Below are 20,921 nucleotides of genomic sequence, written 5' to 3' on the forward strand. Positions count from 1 at the left end.
CACAATCTAGTTCCAAGTTAGAGAGGTGTGAGCAGACACCTGACTGATTAAAATTCAGCTCACAGAAAATAAAAATGATATTAGATAGGACTCTCTCTAAACCTTTTGACTGTGTAAAGATTGAAATGACTCATAAAATATGACCTTTATATGACAAGGAAATGTTAGCTCAAGTCGGATGATCTTCCTCTCAGAAATGGGACCTAACTTTCACACTCTTAAAAGACAGTCATTAGATACTGACCCACATGTAAGCTGATAACAGCTTAAGTTATTAATACATATGACTCTGTTAAATTATACACACATTGTTTACAGTCACATTTCTACACAATACACTTTTTATATCTATTTTTTAAAACCATCAATGCTTTAATCAGCTTTGAGCTGCTGTCATTTGTTTGACGCTCTGTATCATGTTCCACAGTGTGTCAGGCAGCACTGCATTAAGTTACAGGAATCATGTAGAGCTATTTTTATCCACTGCAACTTCAGTGATGCCCTGAAGCACTTTGAGAGAGTGTGTGTGTGTGTTAAGATCAGTTTAGTAGTGGTTGTTATAGTCCAGAAAACGCAGTTCTTCTGGCCTTGTTCTTATACTGTATATACCTTCTCACCTCAGCTTACGTTTACAACGATCTAGTTATAGTAATGAAAGCTTTGTTTATATATGCCAAACAATGTAAATAATGTAGTACTAATAATAATAATAATAATAATAATAATAATAATAATAATAATAATACAATAGTATATTTGAAATAGTGCTGGGCAAAAATGAATCGCTATTAATTGCATCCAAAATAAAAGTTTGTTTTGACATAATTTAAGTGTGTGTGCAATGTATATTTATTATGTAAATATTTACATACACAAAGGCATGCATATATTTGAGAAAATGTTTAAAATTTATTTTTAGATATAAAATATATTTGTATGCTAATTTTAAACATTTTCTCAAATATATGCATGCCTTTGTGTATGTAAATATATATAAATATATATTGCAAAATTGTTTTTATAGCTTTGTTTCTATGTATTTCTGCACATATACATAATAAATATATATAATACAAACACATACAAACACATAAAAGCAAAGTTTTATTTTGGATGCGATTAATCCTGATTAATTTTTATAATAAATCATTATCTTTATTAATAAAAACAATGTATAAATCTTTATAAAAATACATATAGTTTTTTTATTTGGTAATTATATTATCGGAATAACAATAACAATGCTAAAAATAATTGATCATTCTTATTTGTTAATTACTGTAATTTGATGAGAAATATAATAAACAATAATTACTCAAAATGATGATTTCATATTTATTGGAAAATGTTAAATGCAATAAATAATTACAAAACGAATGCAGTATTATTTAAAAATATATTTTGATAAATAAATATTAGAATTTAAAAAATATGTATCAATTATTAATAGTATTATTTTATGTTTCTCTTTTTAACAATTAATAGTGTTTAATCTCTAAATTAGTATGCCATAACATATATTCTTAATATTCAGAATTAAGTGGAGTTCGAAGTTTTAAAAATCAATTTACTGAATTTTAAATGGATTTAAAAACTGAATGAAACTACATTTAATGTAATATATATTGAAGTCAGAATTATTAGCCCCCCTAAATTATTAGCCCCCCCTGTTTATTTTTTTCCCCAATGTCTGTTTAACAGAGAGAAGATTTTTTCAACACATTTCTAAACATAATATTTTTAATAACTCATTTCTAATAACTGATTTATTTTATCTTTGCCATGATGACAGTAAATAATATTTTACTAGATATTTTTAAGACACTTTTATACAGCTTAAAATGACATTAAAAGGCTTAACTAGGTTAATTAGGTTAACTAGACAGGATAGGGTAATTAGGCAAGTTATTGTATAATGATGGTTTGTTCTGTAGACTATCGAAAAAAAGCTTAAAAGGGCTAATAATTTTGACCTTAAAATGGTTTTTAAAAAATTTAAAACTTTAAATAAAAAAATTAAAAGGTCAACTGTGTGTATATATATATATATATATATATATATATATATATATATATATATATATATATATATATATATATATATATATATATATATATATATATATATATATATATATATATATATATATATATAAAATAAATGAATCTTTTACTTCATTTATTCATTCACTTTATTTTTTTCTTTTCGGCTTAGTCCCTTTATTAATCTGGGGTCGCGGAATGAACCGCCAACTTATCCAGCACATGTTTTACGCAGTAGATTCCCTTCCAGCCGAAACCCATCTCTGGGAAAGACCCATACACACCCACTCACACACATACACTATGGACAACTTAGCCTACCCAATTCACCAGTGCCACATACAGTATCTTTGGACTGTGGGAGAAACCGGAGCACCCAGAGGAAACCCACACGAATGCAGGGAGAACATGCAAACTCCACACAGAAACGCTAACTGACCCAGCGACCTTCTTGTTGTGACTCGTGAGGCGACAGCACTACCTACTGCGCCACTGCATCCCCTCTTTTACTTCATTACTTATTAAATCAAATGTGGTTTGGTTGGAAAAAAAATTAATAAAAAAATTAAATAAATATATATATATATATATATATATATATATATATATATATATATATATATATATATATATATATATATATATATATATATATATATATATATATATATATATATATATATATATATATATATATATATATATTATTGCCAAACTGCATTTGATTTAATAAGTAATGAAGTAAAAGATTCATCTACTGTATATAGCCTGGTTTGGAAGTGCCTTGGAAGTGTCCAGTTACAGTACCAGCGTATAACGCCTGCTGTTTTTGGTATGATAGCAAAATATCAAACTGTCATTAGCTAGTAAGGTCACCGCTGGAAAATGTCGTCATGGAGAGCATTATGTTTCAGTTTGTATGTGTTGATATGAAACGTGTTGAACCAGGAGCAGTTTTTGCCACAGTGGCACAGTATGTCATCAAAGTATATTAGTTTTTACTGGCTGTTTCTGGATCAGCACTGATCAGCATGGCCTAGAGGAATTTTTTAGTTGTTGATTGTACGGTCAGTTGGTGATGGTGCGTGTTTGTATGTGTGAGGTAGAGTAACTTGAGCTGTTCCTCTGGAGCTCGGGCACGAGACGCCTGTGATATAATCCCTCTGACTAGAGACTGAACTACTGCCAAATGTCATTCCTGCTTTTTTTTTTGGCTTTTACAGTCTTTAAACAGTTTAAGGGTTTTTTTTACGCAGTCAAGTCTTTTCTGCTCAGCTGCTTTTATTTGATAGAAAAAAATACACAAACACAATAAAAATGTGAAATAATATTGTTGCAATATTATTATTTTTGCAATAATATTACAACTTTTTGAGTTTTACAATCTTCATGCTGTTTTTTTACGTATTTTTAACATATTTTTAAATTTTTTTAATGTATTTTTTACGCAGTCAATTCTTTTCTGCTCACCAAAGCTGCTTTTATTTGACTAAAAAAACACAAACACAATTATAACGTGAAATATTATTATTGTAATATTATTATTATTATTGAATATTATTAAAACTTTTTCAGTTTTACAGTCTTCACAGTTTTTTACGTAATTTTTCTGCTCAACAAAGCTGCTTTTATTTGATTAAAAAAATACACAAACACAATAATAATGTGAAATATTTTATTACAATTTGAAATGTGAATATATTTTAGATCAGATGTAATTTATTCCTTTGATTCAGTGCTTTGAATCAAAATAACATTTCGTAATTTGACTCTTATGTTTATTTTATTTTTGATCAGATGAAAGCAGCTTTGCTAAACAGAATTAACAAACTTTAAAGTTATCAATGAAACAATGTTAAAGTATTGTTTTATTATATAAGTCTCCAAATATAGTAATTCATTAGACATGAACATTTTATTTAGATATTAAATAATAAATCAATTAATAAAATAATAATAACAACAACAACAATTATTATTATTATTATTATTATTATTATTGTTATTATTATTATTATTATTATGATTATTATTATTATTATTATTATTATTATTAATATTAATAATAATAATAATAATAATAATAATAATAATAATAATAAAATTGTTTTTGTTGACTTTGAATTTAAATTGTTGAATGAACTTAATTTCATTTGAGCTTATACTATGATGTACGCAGATCTAATTTCCAAAATGACAGCACAGTACAACATGTGTGTGAGTAAATGAGGAGTAAAGGGTTTCCAGTGTTGTTTACCTGCTGAGTTAGATGTTTGGCTTATATGGGTCATCCTAGATCCATCAGGTGACCACAAGAACACAGAAAAGACTCGTAAAGTGTGTGTGAGTGTGTGTGTGTGTGTGTGTGTGTGTGTGTGTGTGTGTGTGTGTGTGTGTGTGTGTGTGTGTGTGTGTGTGTGTGTGTGTGTGTGTGTGCGTGTGTGTGTGTGTGTGTGTGTGTGTGTGTGTGTGTGTGTTTTAAGGCAGTGGATTAGATGCGATTATGGGGACTCAGGGTTCACTGAGCCTTTGACCAGCTGCTCGCTGTCGTCTGCCTAAAGCCACCTCTCCAACACCGAGAGAACAGAGATGGAGAGAAAAAGGCTGCGTTTACACTGGAACTGCAAAGCTTTTGACTTGACCATAGTAGCACCCAATGCGAATTATGTAAACCATTTAAATGGCATTCTAAAGCTAACACTGTTCATGTTTGAATAGTCTCAGACAACACCTTACACAAAAATACTTGGTTTAAACTATTTAAAACATGAATTAAACAATAGAAGGGGTGGCACAGTGGCTTCGTGTTTAGCACTGTCACCTCACAGCAAGAAGGTCGCTGGTTCGAGTCCTGGCTTGACCAGTTGTTATTTCTGTGTGGAGTTTGCATGTTCTCCTTGTGTTCACTTGGGTTTCCTTTGAGTGCTCCGGTTTCCCCGACAGTCCAAAGACATGCGCTATAGGTGATTTGAAGAAACTAAATTGGCCGTAGTGTATGATTAGCTTTCATAATCCAAACATATTAATGCGAGACACTGCAGGCATAAATGCATTTTTTTTTCATGCACCTTTCAATTTTGAGATATTGGGCTTTTTGGATTTTCAGTCTAAAATATTCTTTTATGTGTTGGCTTTCATCCGTTTGGTGTGTTTACGCGCAGGTTTTTGGTCCAGATGAGACCAGACGTTAGCCAATACGATGTGACAACACAATTATGTTTTGTCAGTTCTAGTAGACTTGGTGTGTTCTGGCCCTTAAAATGAACCATAAGTTTGTGCAAGTTAATCTGCTCTGGAACAGCAGTCTTTCTCTGATGAACCATTAGTTTGCTGTGAGTGAAAGAGGAGGAGAGAGGAGGAGCACAAAAATAAAACCCTGTTCCCTATACTCAATAATTAGATTTAGTTCGAAATACGTCATTATACTAAAGTAAAGGTCTCCAGCAACTTCCGGTTCAGTGGCATGGTGGCTCAGTGGTTAGCGCTGTCTCCTTACAGCAAGAAGGTTGCTGATTTGAGACCATTTGGCATTTCTGTGGGGAGTTTCCATGTTCTCCTTGTGTTCACCTGGGTTTCCTCTGGGTGCTCCGGTTTCTCCCACAGTCCAAAGAAATGTGCTATAGGTGAATTTAATAAACTAAAATGACCGTAGTCTATAAGTGTGTGTGTGAATCAGTGTGTATGGGCGTTTCCCAGCACTGGGTTGTGGCTGGAAAAGCATCCACTGCGTAAAACATATGCCGGAATAGTTGGCGGTTCATTCCGCTGTGGTGACCTCTGAAATAAAGACTAAGCTGAAGGAAAATGAATGAATGAATGAATGAACGAACTAATTTCCATCTTTAAGCATGATATCTTGTGCACATTTTAATCGCAAAAGTGTTGTGTGAGATTTATCCTTGAATTAGGACCCTTTGAATGGGTGCTGTCATTTTAGTGGACCTGAAAGACACTGTGAGTCATTTGGACGGTATCTGAGCTCACTCTGCAAGGTCAAAATCACATCAAAATACACAGAGGCATATTCTGTAGAGGTATATGAGTCACAAAGACAAACTTCAAACTGACTTCCTCTGGGTCTCGGAGGATTTTCCATGATGAACAAGGTGATACGACGAGTTTGACATTGCTGTGCTGCGTGACGTCAGTCTGAGTGCTTTAGGATTTAATTTGTATAATTGATGTCGCCAACTGTTGACCAAGACCTCAGATTTCCAGAACTCCAACCCCTAATAGCCAAACTCAAGAACATCCGACAGGTTTTCAATGGCTTTTTGTGTGACAGAAATCTGCACGAATGTCCTGCTGAACACAGGCAGTCTTTGAAGTGGTAATAGCTCATATTTCTCATCTTATGTAAGAGCTTAAGAGGCTCGGCCGGATTAAATCCCGCCTTGACGGAGGGGGGGAGAGGCGGAGCCAATAGCAGAACGGCCAATCCTGTCACGCTCGTTGACGTTCGCTGCAGTTACAGTCAGGTTGTAGTGCTAGAATGTAAAGCATCTGGTGACTCGCTTTATGCTGATCTGAGACCAGCTTTCCATGCATAATCCAAGCTTATTAATGCGAGACTGGCTAGGGCTGTGCGATTTGGGGAAAATATCTAATTGTAATTTTTTTTAAAGATATTGCGATTTTGATTTGATTTGCGATTTAATTTTGTAGTCAAGCTTCAGATCAATATTCTGCATTGAAATAAGGAACTGAAAAGAAAAAAAAAATTCTGTAGAGCAGCAAACAGTAGCGAGTTGTAGCCTTAGTTATTTCCTGGTGCCTTTGTGATGTTTTTTTTCATATGGTGTAACAGCTGCAAACAACTCCAAAATTGTACTTTGCTGTTGCTCTCTACTAACTACTTTTTAGCAAGACATTCCTCATATAGCCACATGTGCTGCTTTTTTAGGTGCTGGTTGTTGTTGTAGTGTGAATAGGATGCTGACAAGGGAAGTGAGGATCCAAATGCAGGATTTATTAGCGGATGGTCAAGTAAGCAACAGTCAACACAGGGGCAAACAGATACAGGCAAATCCAGAGTCTTGGTCAAATATCAGGCAAAAGGTCAGAAGGCAGGCAGCAGACAACGTAGATAAACAAAACAAGGCACAGTGTCAAAAACAAGACAAGGCAAGCAAAGGAAATGCATTGTAATGTTCACAAAACTGCTTACAAGACTCAGCAACGTGTGTGTTTGAGAGGTGTATATATAGTCTGTGTAATTAGTCCTGAACAGCTTCAGCTGTGTCTGTTTGCAATCATGGGGATCTAAGTCAGGTGTTTGAGTGGTGCATGTCTGGATATGTAGTTTTTTTGCTGGCAGATTCCAGCGAACTGCATGGGCTAGATCGCTGGTCACTGACAGTTATATTTCCTCATGTGTGGCAGCAATTCTGCGACAGCTCTTACAAATGACCTGTTTTTGTTTGGTGTCTGTGACTTTGAAGCCAAAATATTCCCATATTACCGACATGCTGTTTTTCTTTGATATTAATTCGTCTATTAATGCTTTTGAAGTTGCAGATGCCATCATCCCACTGGTCTGCGCTTTCCTGTTTGTTTGTTTTATTGTGGGCTTTGCGCATAGTTCGGTTGCTCAATTCTGTTTGGGCAGAATGAAAGTGTGCTCACTCAAATGGCTAGGAAGACTATCACACACAGATGACAATCACGCATTTGCTGTGGGTGAGGGAAATTAAATGATACATACAGATGAAGTCAGAATTATTAGCCCCCTTGTTTATTTTTTCCCCCAATGTCTGTTTAATGGAGAGAAGATTTTTTTCAACACATTTCTAATCATAATAGTTTAATAACTCATTTCTAATAACTGATTTATTTTATCTTTGCCATGATGACAGTAAATAATATTTGACTAGATATTTTTCAAGACACTTCTATACAGCTTAACATTTAAAGACTTAACTAGGTTAATTAGGTTAACTAGGCAGGTTAGGGTAATTAGGCAAGCTATTGTATAATGATGGTTTGTTCTGTAGACTATTGAAAAAAATATATAGCTTAAAGGGGCTAATAATATTGACCTTAAAATGTTTAAAAAAAAAAAACTGCTTTTATTCCAGCCGAAATAAAACAAATAAGACTTAAAATATTATCAGAAATACTGTGAAAATTTCCTTGCTCTGTTAAACATCATTAGGGAAATATAAAAAAATCAAAAAGGGGGGGGGGGGGGGGGGGGGGGGGGCTAATAATTCTGACAACTGTATATATTTCATATCGCAGCCTCTTGCAATTCGCTAATCACAATCGCTCAGCCTTACTGCAGGCATAAATGCACCTTTCAATTTTAAGATATTGGGCTCTTTTATGTGATTCATCTGTCACAAATTGTGTATGTAAGTTTAAATTGGAACAAATAATTTATTTTATTTGTCAAGCTTTTATTTTCATAAATCTCCACTTCAGCAGCTTTACATGAACCATTTATTACAGTTTTAGCTATAGTGTATGTACATTTTGAAGGCCTTTACAGAGTCATATGTCCACACAAATATGCGTGATTATATACAACATTTTATTCTACAAAAATACATTTTTTCTGAAGTATTGAGTAATAAAGATTCATATAAATCCCCTCTGTTAACCCTTTTGACTTTAAAGGGTACCTATTATGCAAAAATCACTTTTATAAGGGGTTTAAACAAAGTTGTCTGGCAACAATGTGTAAATATAACCAGATTTTAATGGTTAAAATGTATTAAATGTATTTTTTATAATCACTCTTCATAAAAACAGTCTGGAGAAAAACTTTGATTGAAATCCTCCTTTTGTACTTGTCATCAGACAGGGAAAGCCCTGCCCATTAGTGACAATCTCTCCCTCATTATCATATGACGTTAGTCTTGTTTTTGAATCTGCCACTATGCTGACACACAGGCATTTGTAGCTCCATCCCCTTTAGAAAAGAGCACAATCTTGTTTTAATTTAAAGTGACAGTCACCAAAATGCCACAATTAGGATGAAAGCCGGCTTAAACTGTCAGTTTCTAAGAGTTATAAAACATTATTTTGAGCTGAAGCTTCACATACACACTTGAGGGACATCAGAGACTAATTTTACATCTTGTAAAAAGGGGCTTTCCCAGTAATGGGTTGCGGTTGGAAGGGCATCCGCTGCGTAAAACATATGCTGGAACAGTTGGTGGGTTATTCCGCTGTGGTGACCCCTGATAAATAAAGGACTAAGCCAAAGGAAAATTAATGAATGATAAAAGGGGCATAATGGGTCCACTTTAAATGTAGAATATGTCATGAAGAAAATCTTGACTTCATCCAAAGTTCAGATTTACAGTATATGCCGCAAATGTATGCAAGTATCAACATGCAATATATCAGTGCATATTTCATAAAACAATGCCTCACAAAAATAAAATCTTTGAAATCTTTGATTACAAATATTATCTAATACAATTGCTAGTGTCATCAGTCAATTGGAATGTAAATCTGCAGTGTCTTAAAGCTATAGTGTGGTCAAGAGCATTAATAAGAGTGGATGCTGCAGAATAGCTGTTGAGTGAAGTATGAATAATGAAAAATGAAACGAGCGAAATTAACATGTGCAAACCTGCTAGGATGAATATTTCACGCTGTTGCTTTTATTTTAGCATAGTTTTCCGCTTTTTGCTTTCAGTTACAGTAGAGTAGTACAGGGAATTCATATAAAATACTGAAACAAGTTATTAGTACTCCTTACTATTATTCATCACCGTTGTTAGTGCTCTAGTGTAACATTTTTCCATATTAACCTCTATAGTTAGTGTTAAAGAGATACCACAAGAGTTCAGTGAAAATAAAGTCTTGTTTCAGCTTCTTTTCTCTGTGAAGCACAAAGAGATAGCATTTTAAATATGTTAGCTTAACATTTTCATTTCTGAATGATCTGCAGAGACATTTGTGCTGCCCATTACATTACAAACCACAGTAGAGGGCAAATTCTTCAGCAGGATAGCACTCCTTCTCATACTTCAGCCTCTACATCAAAGTTCCTGAAAGCAAAGAATGTCAAGGTGCTTCAGGATTGGCCAGCCCAGTCATCAGACATGAACAGTATTGAACATGTCTGGGGTATTGGAGATGAAGGAGGCACTGAAGATGAATCCAAAGAATCTTGATGATGAATGCTTTCTTTGACGTTTTAGATGACTTAAATACACAATATATATATATATATATATATATATATATATATATATATATATATATATATATATATATATATATATATAATTATTATTTTTTTTTACTTACTGTCTTAAATAATAAAAAAATTATATAATGATCTTATTTTATTTAGGTCAAATAGGCGTAATCTATAGGCCTTTGCCTTTCATATAAGCCACTTCTGATACCAAATGATCAAATGATCTAGAAATCAAGTTAATATTTGTTGTTCCTAAAACTTGGATAGACGACAAGACTTTTGTCAGGTAGTGTTTATTTTAGTTTAGTTATAGCTCCATTTTAGTTTTAGTGCTTAAACACATTTATGACATTATTAGCAAGATTTTTTCAAATTTTATTTAATTTAATAGCTGAGGTTGAATTTTGATGAGGATTCAACGTAGAAAGTTTAATAATCAAAGTTGATTTTTTGGGGCAACTGTTCCTTTCATTTTTGATATTTTACATTTGAAATCATGTAGTTTAGCATTTTTTGCAGTGTATAGGTAACTAAAGCAGTGAAAACAAAAAAGATTGAGTTACGTTAAAGTGTTATAAGGGGATATAAAGAGATAGTTCACCCATTGTAATTCCGCCAACATTTATCTACACTTAGCTTGTACAAAACCTATTTGAATGTGAAGTTGATCAATTAACTTCCATAGCAATTTTGTATTTTTCCGACAATGGAAGTTGATGGAGCCCAAAACCAGCATTCTTCAAAATATCTTCTTTTGTGTTCAATAGACAAAAGATACTCATAAATCCACATGAGAAAGAGTAAAAGTGAGGGATTTTGGGAACTATCCCTTTAAAATATTATACATTAAAGTATTTACTAGAATATCATACAGACAAACACTGCGAACCAATGTGACATCTTTGTAGCAGCATTATTTCAGGGAATGTAAAAGTCTAGTAATCCACTTTTCTTTTTCTGTCTGTTCCTCTCTTGGTCTCCTTTCTCTGCCTCTCACTCTTTGTTATGAAACTATGTTCGCTCTGCCTTTGAGAGTCAAATCAAGCATGACGGGACCATAAGTTCTCTATCTGTTCTCTTTCTCATCAGACTAAACTCTGCAGTTGTAGCTCAAAGCGGGTTCCTCTTTTTGTGCACCTGTTTTTTTACAGTGAGAGGATCTGACCTGTGAACTCACTGGAGGCAAAAAAAACCCTTTTCATTTTATTTGCCACATTTTATCAGTGTGATTTCAGTAACAATACATATTTTTTACACCAATACATATTTTTTTTATTCAGGTGTTGTTCATACGTGTATTATAATGAGAGATACCATTTTATTAATATGTATAGTATATTCATGCATAACGTACATCATTTTTTAAAATTGGTATTTAACAAGACCATAGATATGGAATAAGAGATATTACAGATTTTCGTACTTGTGAAATATTACAGATTGTTGTAACAAGACCATAGATATGGAATAAGAAATATTACAGATTGTTATTTTTTCCACTAAAATAAAATAAAATAAAATAAAATAAAATAAAATAAAATAAAATTAAATTAAATAAAATTAAATAAAATTAAATAAAATTAAATAAAATTAAATAAAATTAAATAAAATAAAATAAAATAAAATCGGCCTAGCCTCGGCTTTCCTCCGGGTGCTCTGGTTTCCCCCACAAGTCCAAAGACATGCCGTATAGGTGAATTGGGTAAGCTAAATTGTCCATAGTGTATGAGTAAGAATGAGTGTGTATGGATGTTTCCCATAGATGGGTTGCAGCTGGAAGGGCATCTGCTGCGTAAAACATATGCTGGATAAGTTGGCGGTTCATTCCACTGAGGCAACCCAGGATAAATAAAGGGAGTAAGCCGAAAAGAAAATGAATGAATGAAAACAAAATAAAATAAAATTAAATAAAAATAAAGTAAAATTTAATTTAATTTAATTTAATTTAATTTAATTTAATTTAATTTAATTTAATTTAATTTAATTTAATTTAATTTAATTTAATTTAATTTAATTTAATTTAATTTAATAAAAAAATAAATTAAATTAAATAATTCAAAAATTAAATTAAAATAAATTAATGAAATAAAAAACATTAATTAAAAACCAAACTAATATATCCTCGGAAAAAATAAAAATAAAAGTAAGCTAGGTTAATCTAGCTGAGTAAATCTGAGTAAAATAAAAAACAAATAGATGAAAAGATCCCTTTACTGAGTCAAAATTCCCTTTTTAACATTTATGATTAAAAGCAAAAAATTCTATAAAAATTGTGAAAATGCATGATTCTGGCTGTTTGCAGTATTTTCTGAATTATGGAGTCACAAACTTTTGACCCTAATGAAAGCTAAACAAAAATGCTGAAACTAACTTTATCCAGTGTTCAGAATGTTGTGCTAGAAATCTTATTAAATAATGCCTCATTATTACATTTTAGCATAACATTTAATACATAAAAAATGCTTGCAATTCCTAATGTAATTTCAGCTGGTGATGTATGTGATAACTATTAATTAAAGTTTCACCCTATTCACCTGCTGTGTCTTGCTTTAAAGTGTGTGTTGTCCAACAGGAAACAGGCAAATGGATGATGCATGAATATATACATATCTGAATAAATGAATAATGCACGCTGTCTGTCTGCTTGTTTCAGTGTACAGGAGAGGAGAGCTGGGTGGACAGCAGGACGGTTTATATTGGGCATAAAGAACCTCCGCCTGGAACAGAAGCCTACATTCCACAGAGATTTCCTGACAACAGAATCGTCTCCTCAAAGGTCAGATGTGAATCACGACAGGCAGTTTTGTATCACCATGACCAGCTGAATAATTATAATATTTTTATATAATAATAATAATAATAATAATAATAATAATAATAATAATAATAACAATAATAATAATAATAATAATAATAATTTTATTTTTATTTTTAACATTTTTATTTTTAAATATTTTTATTTATTTATTTATTTTTTTTTTATTAATAATAAATATTTTTGGTATGTTGTTTTGGTACTACTGTAATAAGCAAAAAAAATTACATTTAGCATATTTATATATTAAAAAGATAAGTCAGAATAAGTATAAGTTTTAGGAATAATTTTTTATCTTTATATTTATAGATATGTGTTACACTAAATTATGAATTTCACAGATATTTTTGCAATTTTGACAAAAGTGATTTGAATCCTTAAAAAGAACATTTTTTTATTTAATATGCATGTATATAAATCTCTTTTTATATTAAAATTTGACATTTAATGTCATATTTAACTCATTTGCGTATATCTAAAAATAAGCATTTATATTTAAGATTTAGAAATTTGTTAGATAATAACTACATTAAAATACATGGCAAAAAAACATTTTTTACAGTGCCCAGTAGAGTTGGGTCGATAGACGATGCCATCATCCATCGCCCGCCGATGGGCCGATAGACACCCCGTCGCAAACCTGCTTACGAAAAATACACACTTAGGCCCTGTTTATACTAATACATCTTAGTTTTAAAATGCCATTTTAGAACTAAAATGATCCATGTCCACACTAGCGTTTCTGAAAAGCCCTCCTTCCACACTATACCACTGAAAACGCAGAGAGCAGTGCACGTCGGACAGTTTATCAAGGATGTACCACTGGATCTTGTCTCACTATAGTTGTTAAACGTGATATGTAATTAATCTTGTTCCTATCTAAAGACTCTTTGGTCTTTTAAATCTATCAGGTAACGTGTCACAGCGTCAGTACACTGCTTCAATCTTTCACTTTCACGCTTGTACTTAGTAATTTTAGCGAAAACCTCAGATATTGGTGGTTGGTTCCTGTTAGTTGTGCACCTTTTTACCAACCAAGTTTGTTGACGTCATTTTAACGATACAGATCACTCTGCCTATTCATGCCAGAGTCCTGCGGAAAAAGTGATTGAGAATTGATCATTTGCGTGTAACTTATCTTCATTTATTTATGATTTAGTTATGGGTCAAACAAAGATCATGCGGGTCAGATAGTTGAAATGGTAGGCTACAAATAATTAATAAGTTATGTATTAATTAATTATTCATAAATAATTCATTCACCGCTGACTACGACGACAATGCCATCGTCCATCACGATGTTTCACATTAGACATCGTACGATGCCAAATTGGTCAACATCGCCCAACGCTAGTGCTCAGCATAATTGAGCACACCCTATTTTGAAAATTCATATTTTTATCTATTTCTCAGTGAATATGTGTAATATATATTGGTGCATTTGAACAAAACAGGTTTATTAAACAGAAATATTTATTAAAATAATATTTTAGTCAGAACATTTTTAGAAATGGAAAGATGATACAATTAAATTCATGCCAAATATTACAAAAGTTTTAACATTTGAACAACATTGTATAAATATTTTTGTTTTTCTTGATTTTTGAGAATTTGTATTTAAGATTTTTCTATAACATATACATTTGGGCTACTAATTTTTAAGCTATTTTGTTAGATTAGCTCCAGATTTGGCTTCAGTACTGACTAAACTAATGTATGTGCACAAATATAATATTGTAAAGCTTCCTAGAGAACAATATGAATTTAAATGAGAGATTTGTGGGGGGTGTACTTATATATACTGAGCCCTGTATATTTTGTTCCTTGCATCACTCGTAAAAATTAGAACAAAAGACAACAGTAAAACATCTGCAACATTTTTGCTTGTTTTAAGCTTAAATCTAACAAAAAAGTGACGTAAAAAAAATCTGAAAATATACAGTTTAGGTGTCATTTAAAATATTTGAATGCGGAATTACAGGTCAGTCACTCTCAGAGATTGAACATACTGTATCTCTCCTTCTCTCCACAGTATACGTTCTGGAATTTTATACCGAAGAACCTCTTTGAGCAGTTCAGAAGAATCGCCAATTTCTATTTTCTGATCATCTTTCTAGTGCAGGTTTGTGACGGCAGCGGTGCTGTTTAGCATGAGCTGACCTTTCAGTGCCAGCGGGATGTGTGATATTTCTCTCTCTCTGTCTGTAGCTGATCATTGATACTCCCACCAGTCCTATGACCAGCGGCCTGCCTCTTTTCTTTGTCATCACTGTCACAGCCATTAAACAGGTGAGAGAAAACGCTCTCTCTTTTCTCTATAATTGGTTTCTTAATTGTGACGTCACTCATCTTCCTCTCCGCTCGTCCTCTGTGCAGGGATACGAGGACTGGATCAGACACAAAGCGGACAATTCTGTAAACCAGTGTCCGGTCCACATCGTCCAGCATGGCAAAGTCGTACGCAAACAGAGTCAGAAGCTACGGGTGTGTTACTATATAAGTACAAAATCTGGATTATATGTATCGTTGAGAAATCTGGGTTAGTTGGCTCTGAACGTGAAAGGCGTTGGGTGTTTTTTTGTGCCACCAAGTAACAAAAATGACTGTTTTCAAACAGGTTTCCTTGAATATTACCCCTTTTTTTACCTTGATTAAATGATAGGATAATTCATCAGTCCCTTGTTGCCACTGTGCTTTGGGTGTCCCGAGTTCGAGTCCCAGCTTGCAGACATTTCCTGATCCCGTACCCTCACTCTCTCCAACTTTGCACTGTCCTATCATAGTAAAGGTCTTAAAAACAATCAGATAATCCAAACCAAACTCATATCAAACTTATTAATTAATTGTACTCAATGCTTGCAAACAAATGTAGTATTAGTGTAGATCACAGGTCTCAAACTCGATTCCTGAAGGGCCGCAGCTCTCTACAGTTTTGCTTCAACTTTAATCAAACACAGCTGATCCAACTAATCAAGGTCTTCAAGACTACTAGAGACTACTTAGCAGGTGTGAGTTGAAGGTGGTTGGAGCTAAACTGTGCAGCTAGAAGGACATCCGCTATGCAAAACATATGCTGGATAAGTTGGCGGTTCATTCCGCTGTGGCAACTCCTGATAAATAAGGGACTAAGCCAAAGGAAAGTGAATGAATGTATTGTTGAGGAATCTGGTTTAGTTGGCTGTGAACATGAAAGAAGTTAGGTGTTTTTGTGCCACCAAATGACAAAAATTACTGTTTGCAAACAGGTTTCCTTAAATATTGCCCCTTTTCCCATTATTTAAATGATCTAGGTTGTGTTTCCAGATACAAAGACATAAGGCTTACCTTCCTACGTACAAGATTACAAGGTGCTATCCCTGCAGGTGGTGCTGAATTGTTTAATATTGATCTGAGGAACTATTTACTTAATCCCGATCTAGTCCACTCTTACGAAATTTTAATGTTGGATTTTTAAAAAAATAAATTTTCCAACAAATATTGATTTTGAAGTCTAAACGCTGTTATTGAGTTATTTAAAAATGAATATAAACATCTGAAAACGTCAAAAATGCTGTGAAATTTATTTTAAATTTGGAAGAAATGCAATCAGTAGTTTACACAATAACAAAAGTTAATGTATTTACTAAGATGAACAAACAATTAATTAGTAATACATTTATTATAGTATTTATTCTTCTTTGTTAATGTTATTTAAGTTAAATAATGTTAGTTCATGTTAATTCACTGTCCATTAACTAATGTTAACAAGCACAACTTTGGATTTTAATAATGTTGAATTGTGATTAATAAATGCTTTATTAGATCAGTCATGCTTAGTTCATGTGAGTAAATACATTAACTAATAGACCTATTATTCTAAAGTGTTACCAAAAATGTTTTTGACTGGATTTGGAAACAAACCAGAACAGTTTGTCCACGTTACTCACAATTCCCCCACTATATTGTTATTGAATTATTTAATTATGGAACTATTGATATATCAATCTCTCTCAATACAGAACATTTATCTGGAACCTTTTTCTTATTATGTTCTCAATTTTGCGTCTGTTGCTTTCACGCTTTTTGCTTACATTTTTCTGTCTGTGGTATCCACTGTGTTCCACTACAAGTTGGAAAAGTACACTGGAAGCTGCGACTATGAAGACAGAATGTGTCTCAATACTTACCATTACAGCTTTTCCCTCTGATAATCCGGTCAGCATCTGTAATCCGTTACGCAACACATGCAGACGGGCCAACGGGAACAACTACCAGAATCAGGATTTTCATTTATGTAGATTCATGAGTATGATTCTTTTTTTCATTCCACTGTGATGTAAGAGCCAACTGATTATTTATAGCCGATTGGTTGATATTAGTGTCACGCAGTATATCACAATATATCACTGCAGTCAGGAAACAAAAAAAGGGATTCATAATGAAATGGGACAGAGAAAAGAAGAATCCTGCATGATCTGTTTTTAAAGTGTCCCTATTATGCTTTTATATAGTGTGTGATATAGATTTTTATGAATGTAAAAGCTTGATTTAACCCTTGTGGGGGGATTTGGGGTCTTAATTTGGCCACAACTTTCTCTGTGTTTTGGCAAATGAAATGATTTTTGGTGACAAACCTTATTTTGACACGTATTTTGTGGAAAATGCTTTGAAAATCAATTTTAAAAACTCAACAATACACTTTGGTCAAATTGACTACCCTTTCATTATGTTGGTGGCTGTTTTTGCCCCATTGACTTCCATTTTAAGAACATTTTTTGATTGCAAAGCCATGATACCATATAATCATGCATTCTTGATTGTTGGTGGTTTTCCCTGTTAGGAAGAGGTCATTTGTGAATTTTACTGTTTTTTTGCAGTTGTTTACTTAAATGTTGTTATAATGGAAGTCAATGGGGCAAAAACAACCACCAGCACAACGAAAGGGAGGTCAATTTGAACAATACGCATGGGTTAATTGAATTTACTATCGTTCTGAGAAAAAAACTGAATCTGAATGGTCTGAAAGGAGACATAAGCATTTCAGTTTTTACACAAACCTGCATATTCAACATTCGATGTAATGTAGTACAATTTTAGAATAATGGTTTCTGGAGACAATCGTATGGTGTTTCTAGTGGCACAAAAAATATACTACATGTTTAATTGTGCGAATAATCAAGAAAGATTGTCACTTTTCCCTCTCACAAAAGTTTTCTGTAATGTAAAATATTTGAACATGTGGTTGTTTATTTTTTAGCTGTAACTGTAAATGTTTCCTGCTTTCTCAGGTGGGGGATATTGTCCAGGTGAAAGAGAATGAGACGTTTCCTTGTGACCTCATACTGCTGTCCACCAGTAGAGAAGATGGGACGTGTTTCGTCACGACAGCCAGCTTAGATGGAGAGTCCAGCCACAAGGTAAACGATCATTTAAAAATCGATTGATCATATGCGAAAGGTTGTTTGCTCATTGCCATTTCAGTGGAGCAAATTTCAGATGCAGGGCAGGAAGTGATTCTTCTATGTAGAACGTCAACATGTCTATGTTTTGTTGTTGTTAAAATTGGTCAAACCAAGGAAAAACTAAGATTATTAAACAAGTTATCGAAGAGTTCCAAAAGTTAAGAGGAAATATTTAAGAAACTGACTAAAAAGCTGAGGAAAAAGTGTCTTGAAATAAACATCTTCTCATCTTCGTTTGGCAGCACTGAGCAGTATAATAATATATAATTAGTAATATATTGTTATTAATCTTAAAGGTGCAGTAGGTGATTGTCTTTTTTTTGTGTGCATTTTTTGTTGTGCTGGTTGAAAGTGTCTTCACATTCCGATAGTATTGATTAAAGTAAAGGATCTAAATGTATTTATATGTATTTATATACTCTTGGTAAGGCATAAAACTAAAAAATGTTTATCCAATTAAATAGTGTCGGGGCGACAATTCCCATAACTCCGATAAGTAGGAACAACTGTCAGTCAGCAAATGCAGATTTGAACTGCGCAGCCATTTACACACATATCCGCCGTTTGTGCGTACCTGCACTGCTGGTTAATTAGAGAGATAGAGAGAGGGAGAGAGAAAGAGCGCGAGCGGTAAAAACATGCTGAATCAAAACTTTTTAAAATCCTGAATCAATATTGGAGTTACTTTTGCACGCCGGAGAAAGGACGACAGCATAGCTGAAGGATTTCTTTTAGACAGGTAATGTTCTGTTTTAAAACCATTTTAGCTTCACGCAAAGCTGATGTAGATGTTGTTGTTACAAATGGGTTATATGCACAGAAGAGTTGTTCAGCCACTGAAATCTTCCTGCGATAGATTGATATGAGTATTTTCAGTGTCATAAGGGCCTTTTACAGCATCGATAATGTCGATAATTTTTATTTAGTTTAACAACAAAACATCAGTAAATAGCGCTATTCTGCCTATCCTGCTTTACTGAGCTGAAGTTGCTTTTATATTCACATCACATTGGTTCATTTTTGAACAATGACAGCCTGTGACGCGCTCCCTATATTGTTTACCTTGCTACTCTGAATATTCGCTCTGAAAAAGCATGTAAGTATGACTTAGTAACGAGTGCAATTTCTGCACGCCGCCGGCCAAACATTAGTCGCTGAGTGAAGTTTCTGTTGTCATCTTTAAGGTACGCACGATTGTATTTCAGGAGGCGTGGCTTTGGATGGCAGGGGTAGGACTGTGATTCAGAGATTTATGCTAGCCGGTTAGCATTGTCGCAGATCACCTACTGCACCTTTAATATTATGTTTATGTATTATGAAAAGATAGATAGTACAAGCAACACCAACAAAAAACCCAGGCAAACATAAATAACTTACCCTGCCAAAACTAGACGATTGTTATTGTGAAGCACCTTGGTACCTTTGTTCATTTTCCTATCCACTAACAAAAAAAGTTATGCTTTTGCATGCTTTCATCTGTTTTTTTGTGTAGACAGATGTCTGGAAGACAACATAAGCACATGAAAATACTATAAAAATTATTTATAGGAAAATGTATGATGTATATATTATACTGTAGTGTTTACATCTCTGTTAATACATGTTATACCGCACTAATAATTATTGTGAACTGATGAACTGTAATAAATACTGTAGTATACTTCAGCCTTGCTACAGTAAACTGTGGTGTATTGTAGTAAAATTTATAAAGAAAAGTAAGTACAGTATTGGGTATTTTGTTTATTACTATATTTTTTTAATTGTTGTGTTACCACAGCTACTATAGAATTATTATAACAGAATAATTCAAGTACTTTACTATTGCATTTCCTATAAATATCTTTTTCATATATGTAGTTGCTTATATTTACTGCCTTAATGGCAGGCAAGTATTTCATTGACCGTTGTGACCTTGGACCACAAAACAAGTCGTACTGTAATTGTAGATTTTTGAGATATATGCATTATCTGAATGTTGAATAAATACAATTTCCATTGATGTATGTGTTGTTAGGATCACAATATCACAAAAGAAATTGAGAAAATCGCCAGTTTTTAACAATGTATTTTACTAATTAAAAATGATATTTTAATATTTTTTACAGTAGGAAATTTACTAAATGTCTTCATGGAAGATGATTATTTCTTAATATACTAATGATTTTTGGCATAAAATAAAAGTCAATAATTTTAACTCACAAAATAATTTTTTTTTTTGCTTTTCTCACAAATGTACCTGTGCAAAATCACAATGGTTTTGTGATCCAGGGTCACATAAGGATCACCTCCAGCATACTGTACATATTTGGTTATTTTCTGTTTTTATCTCTTTTGAAACATAATCTATAGTGCAACAATATAGACTTTTGTCAGTTTTTTTACTCCTAGCTCTCCATTGGAATTTGAACGTTGCACAAATATACATTTAAGTTCTAAAAAAATATATGAATAATATTAAAATAAA

General features: G+C 32.9%; 1 protein-coding gene across 6 annotated transcripts in view; it reads left to right on the forward strand.

The window, feature by feature from the left end:
- atp11a (ATPase phospholipid transporting 11A) overlaps positions 1-20,921 on the forward strand; it is a 146,420-nt gene that overhangs the window by 48,169 nt on the left and 77,330 nt on the right. For all 6 annotated transcript variants that reach the window (XM_056456651.1, XM_056456653.1, XM_056456652.1 and 3 more), the window contains exons 2-6: positions 12,855-12,977; positions 15,049-15,138; positions 15,225-15,305; positions 15,393-15,500; positions 18,284-18,412. In XM_056456651.1, coding sequence (XP_056312626.1) covers positions 12,855-12,977; positions 15,049-15,138; positions 15,225-15,305; positions 15,393-15,500; positions 18,284-18,412 — 531 coding nt within the window. The remainder of the gene's footprint in view (positions 1-12,854; positions 12,978-15,048; positions 15,139-15,224; positions 15,306-15,392; positions 15,501-18,283; positions 18,413-20,921) is intronic.

The sequence above is a fragment of the Danio aesculapii genome, chromosome 1 (genome assembly GCF_903798145.1).
Source record: "Danio aesculapii chromosome 1, fDanAes4.1, whole genome shotgun sequence".
Classification (NCBI taxonomy): Eukaryota; Metazoa; Chordata; class Actinopteri; order Cypriniformes; family Danionidae; genus Danio; species Danio aesculapii.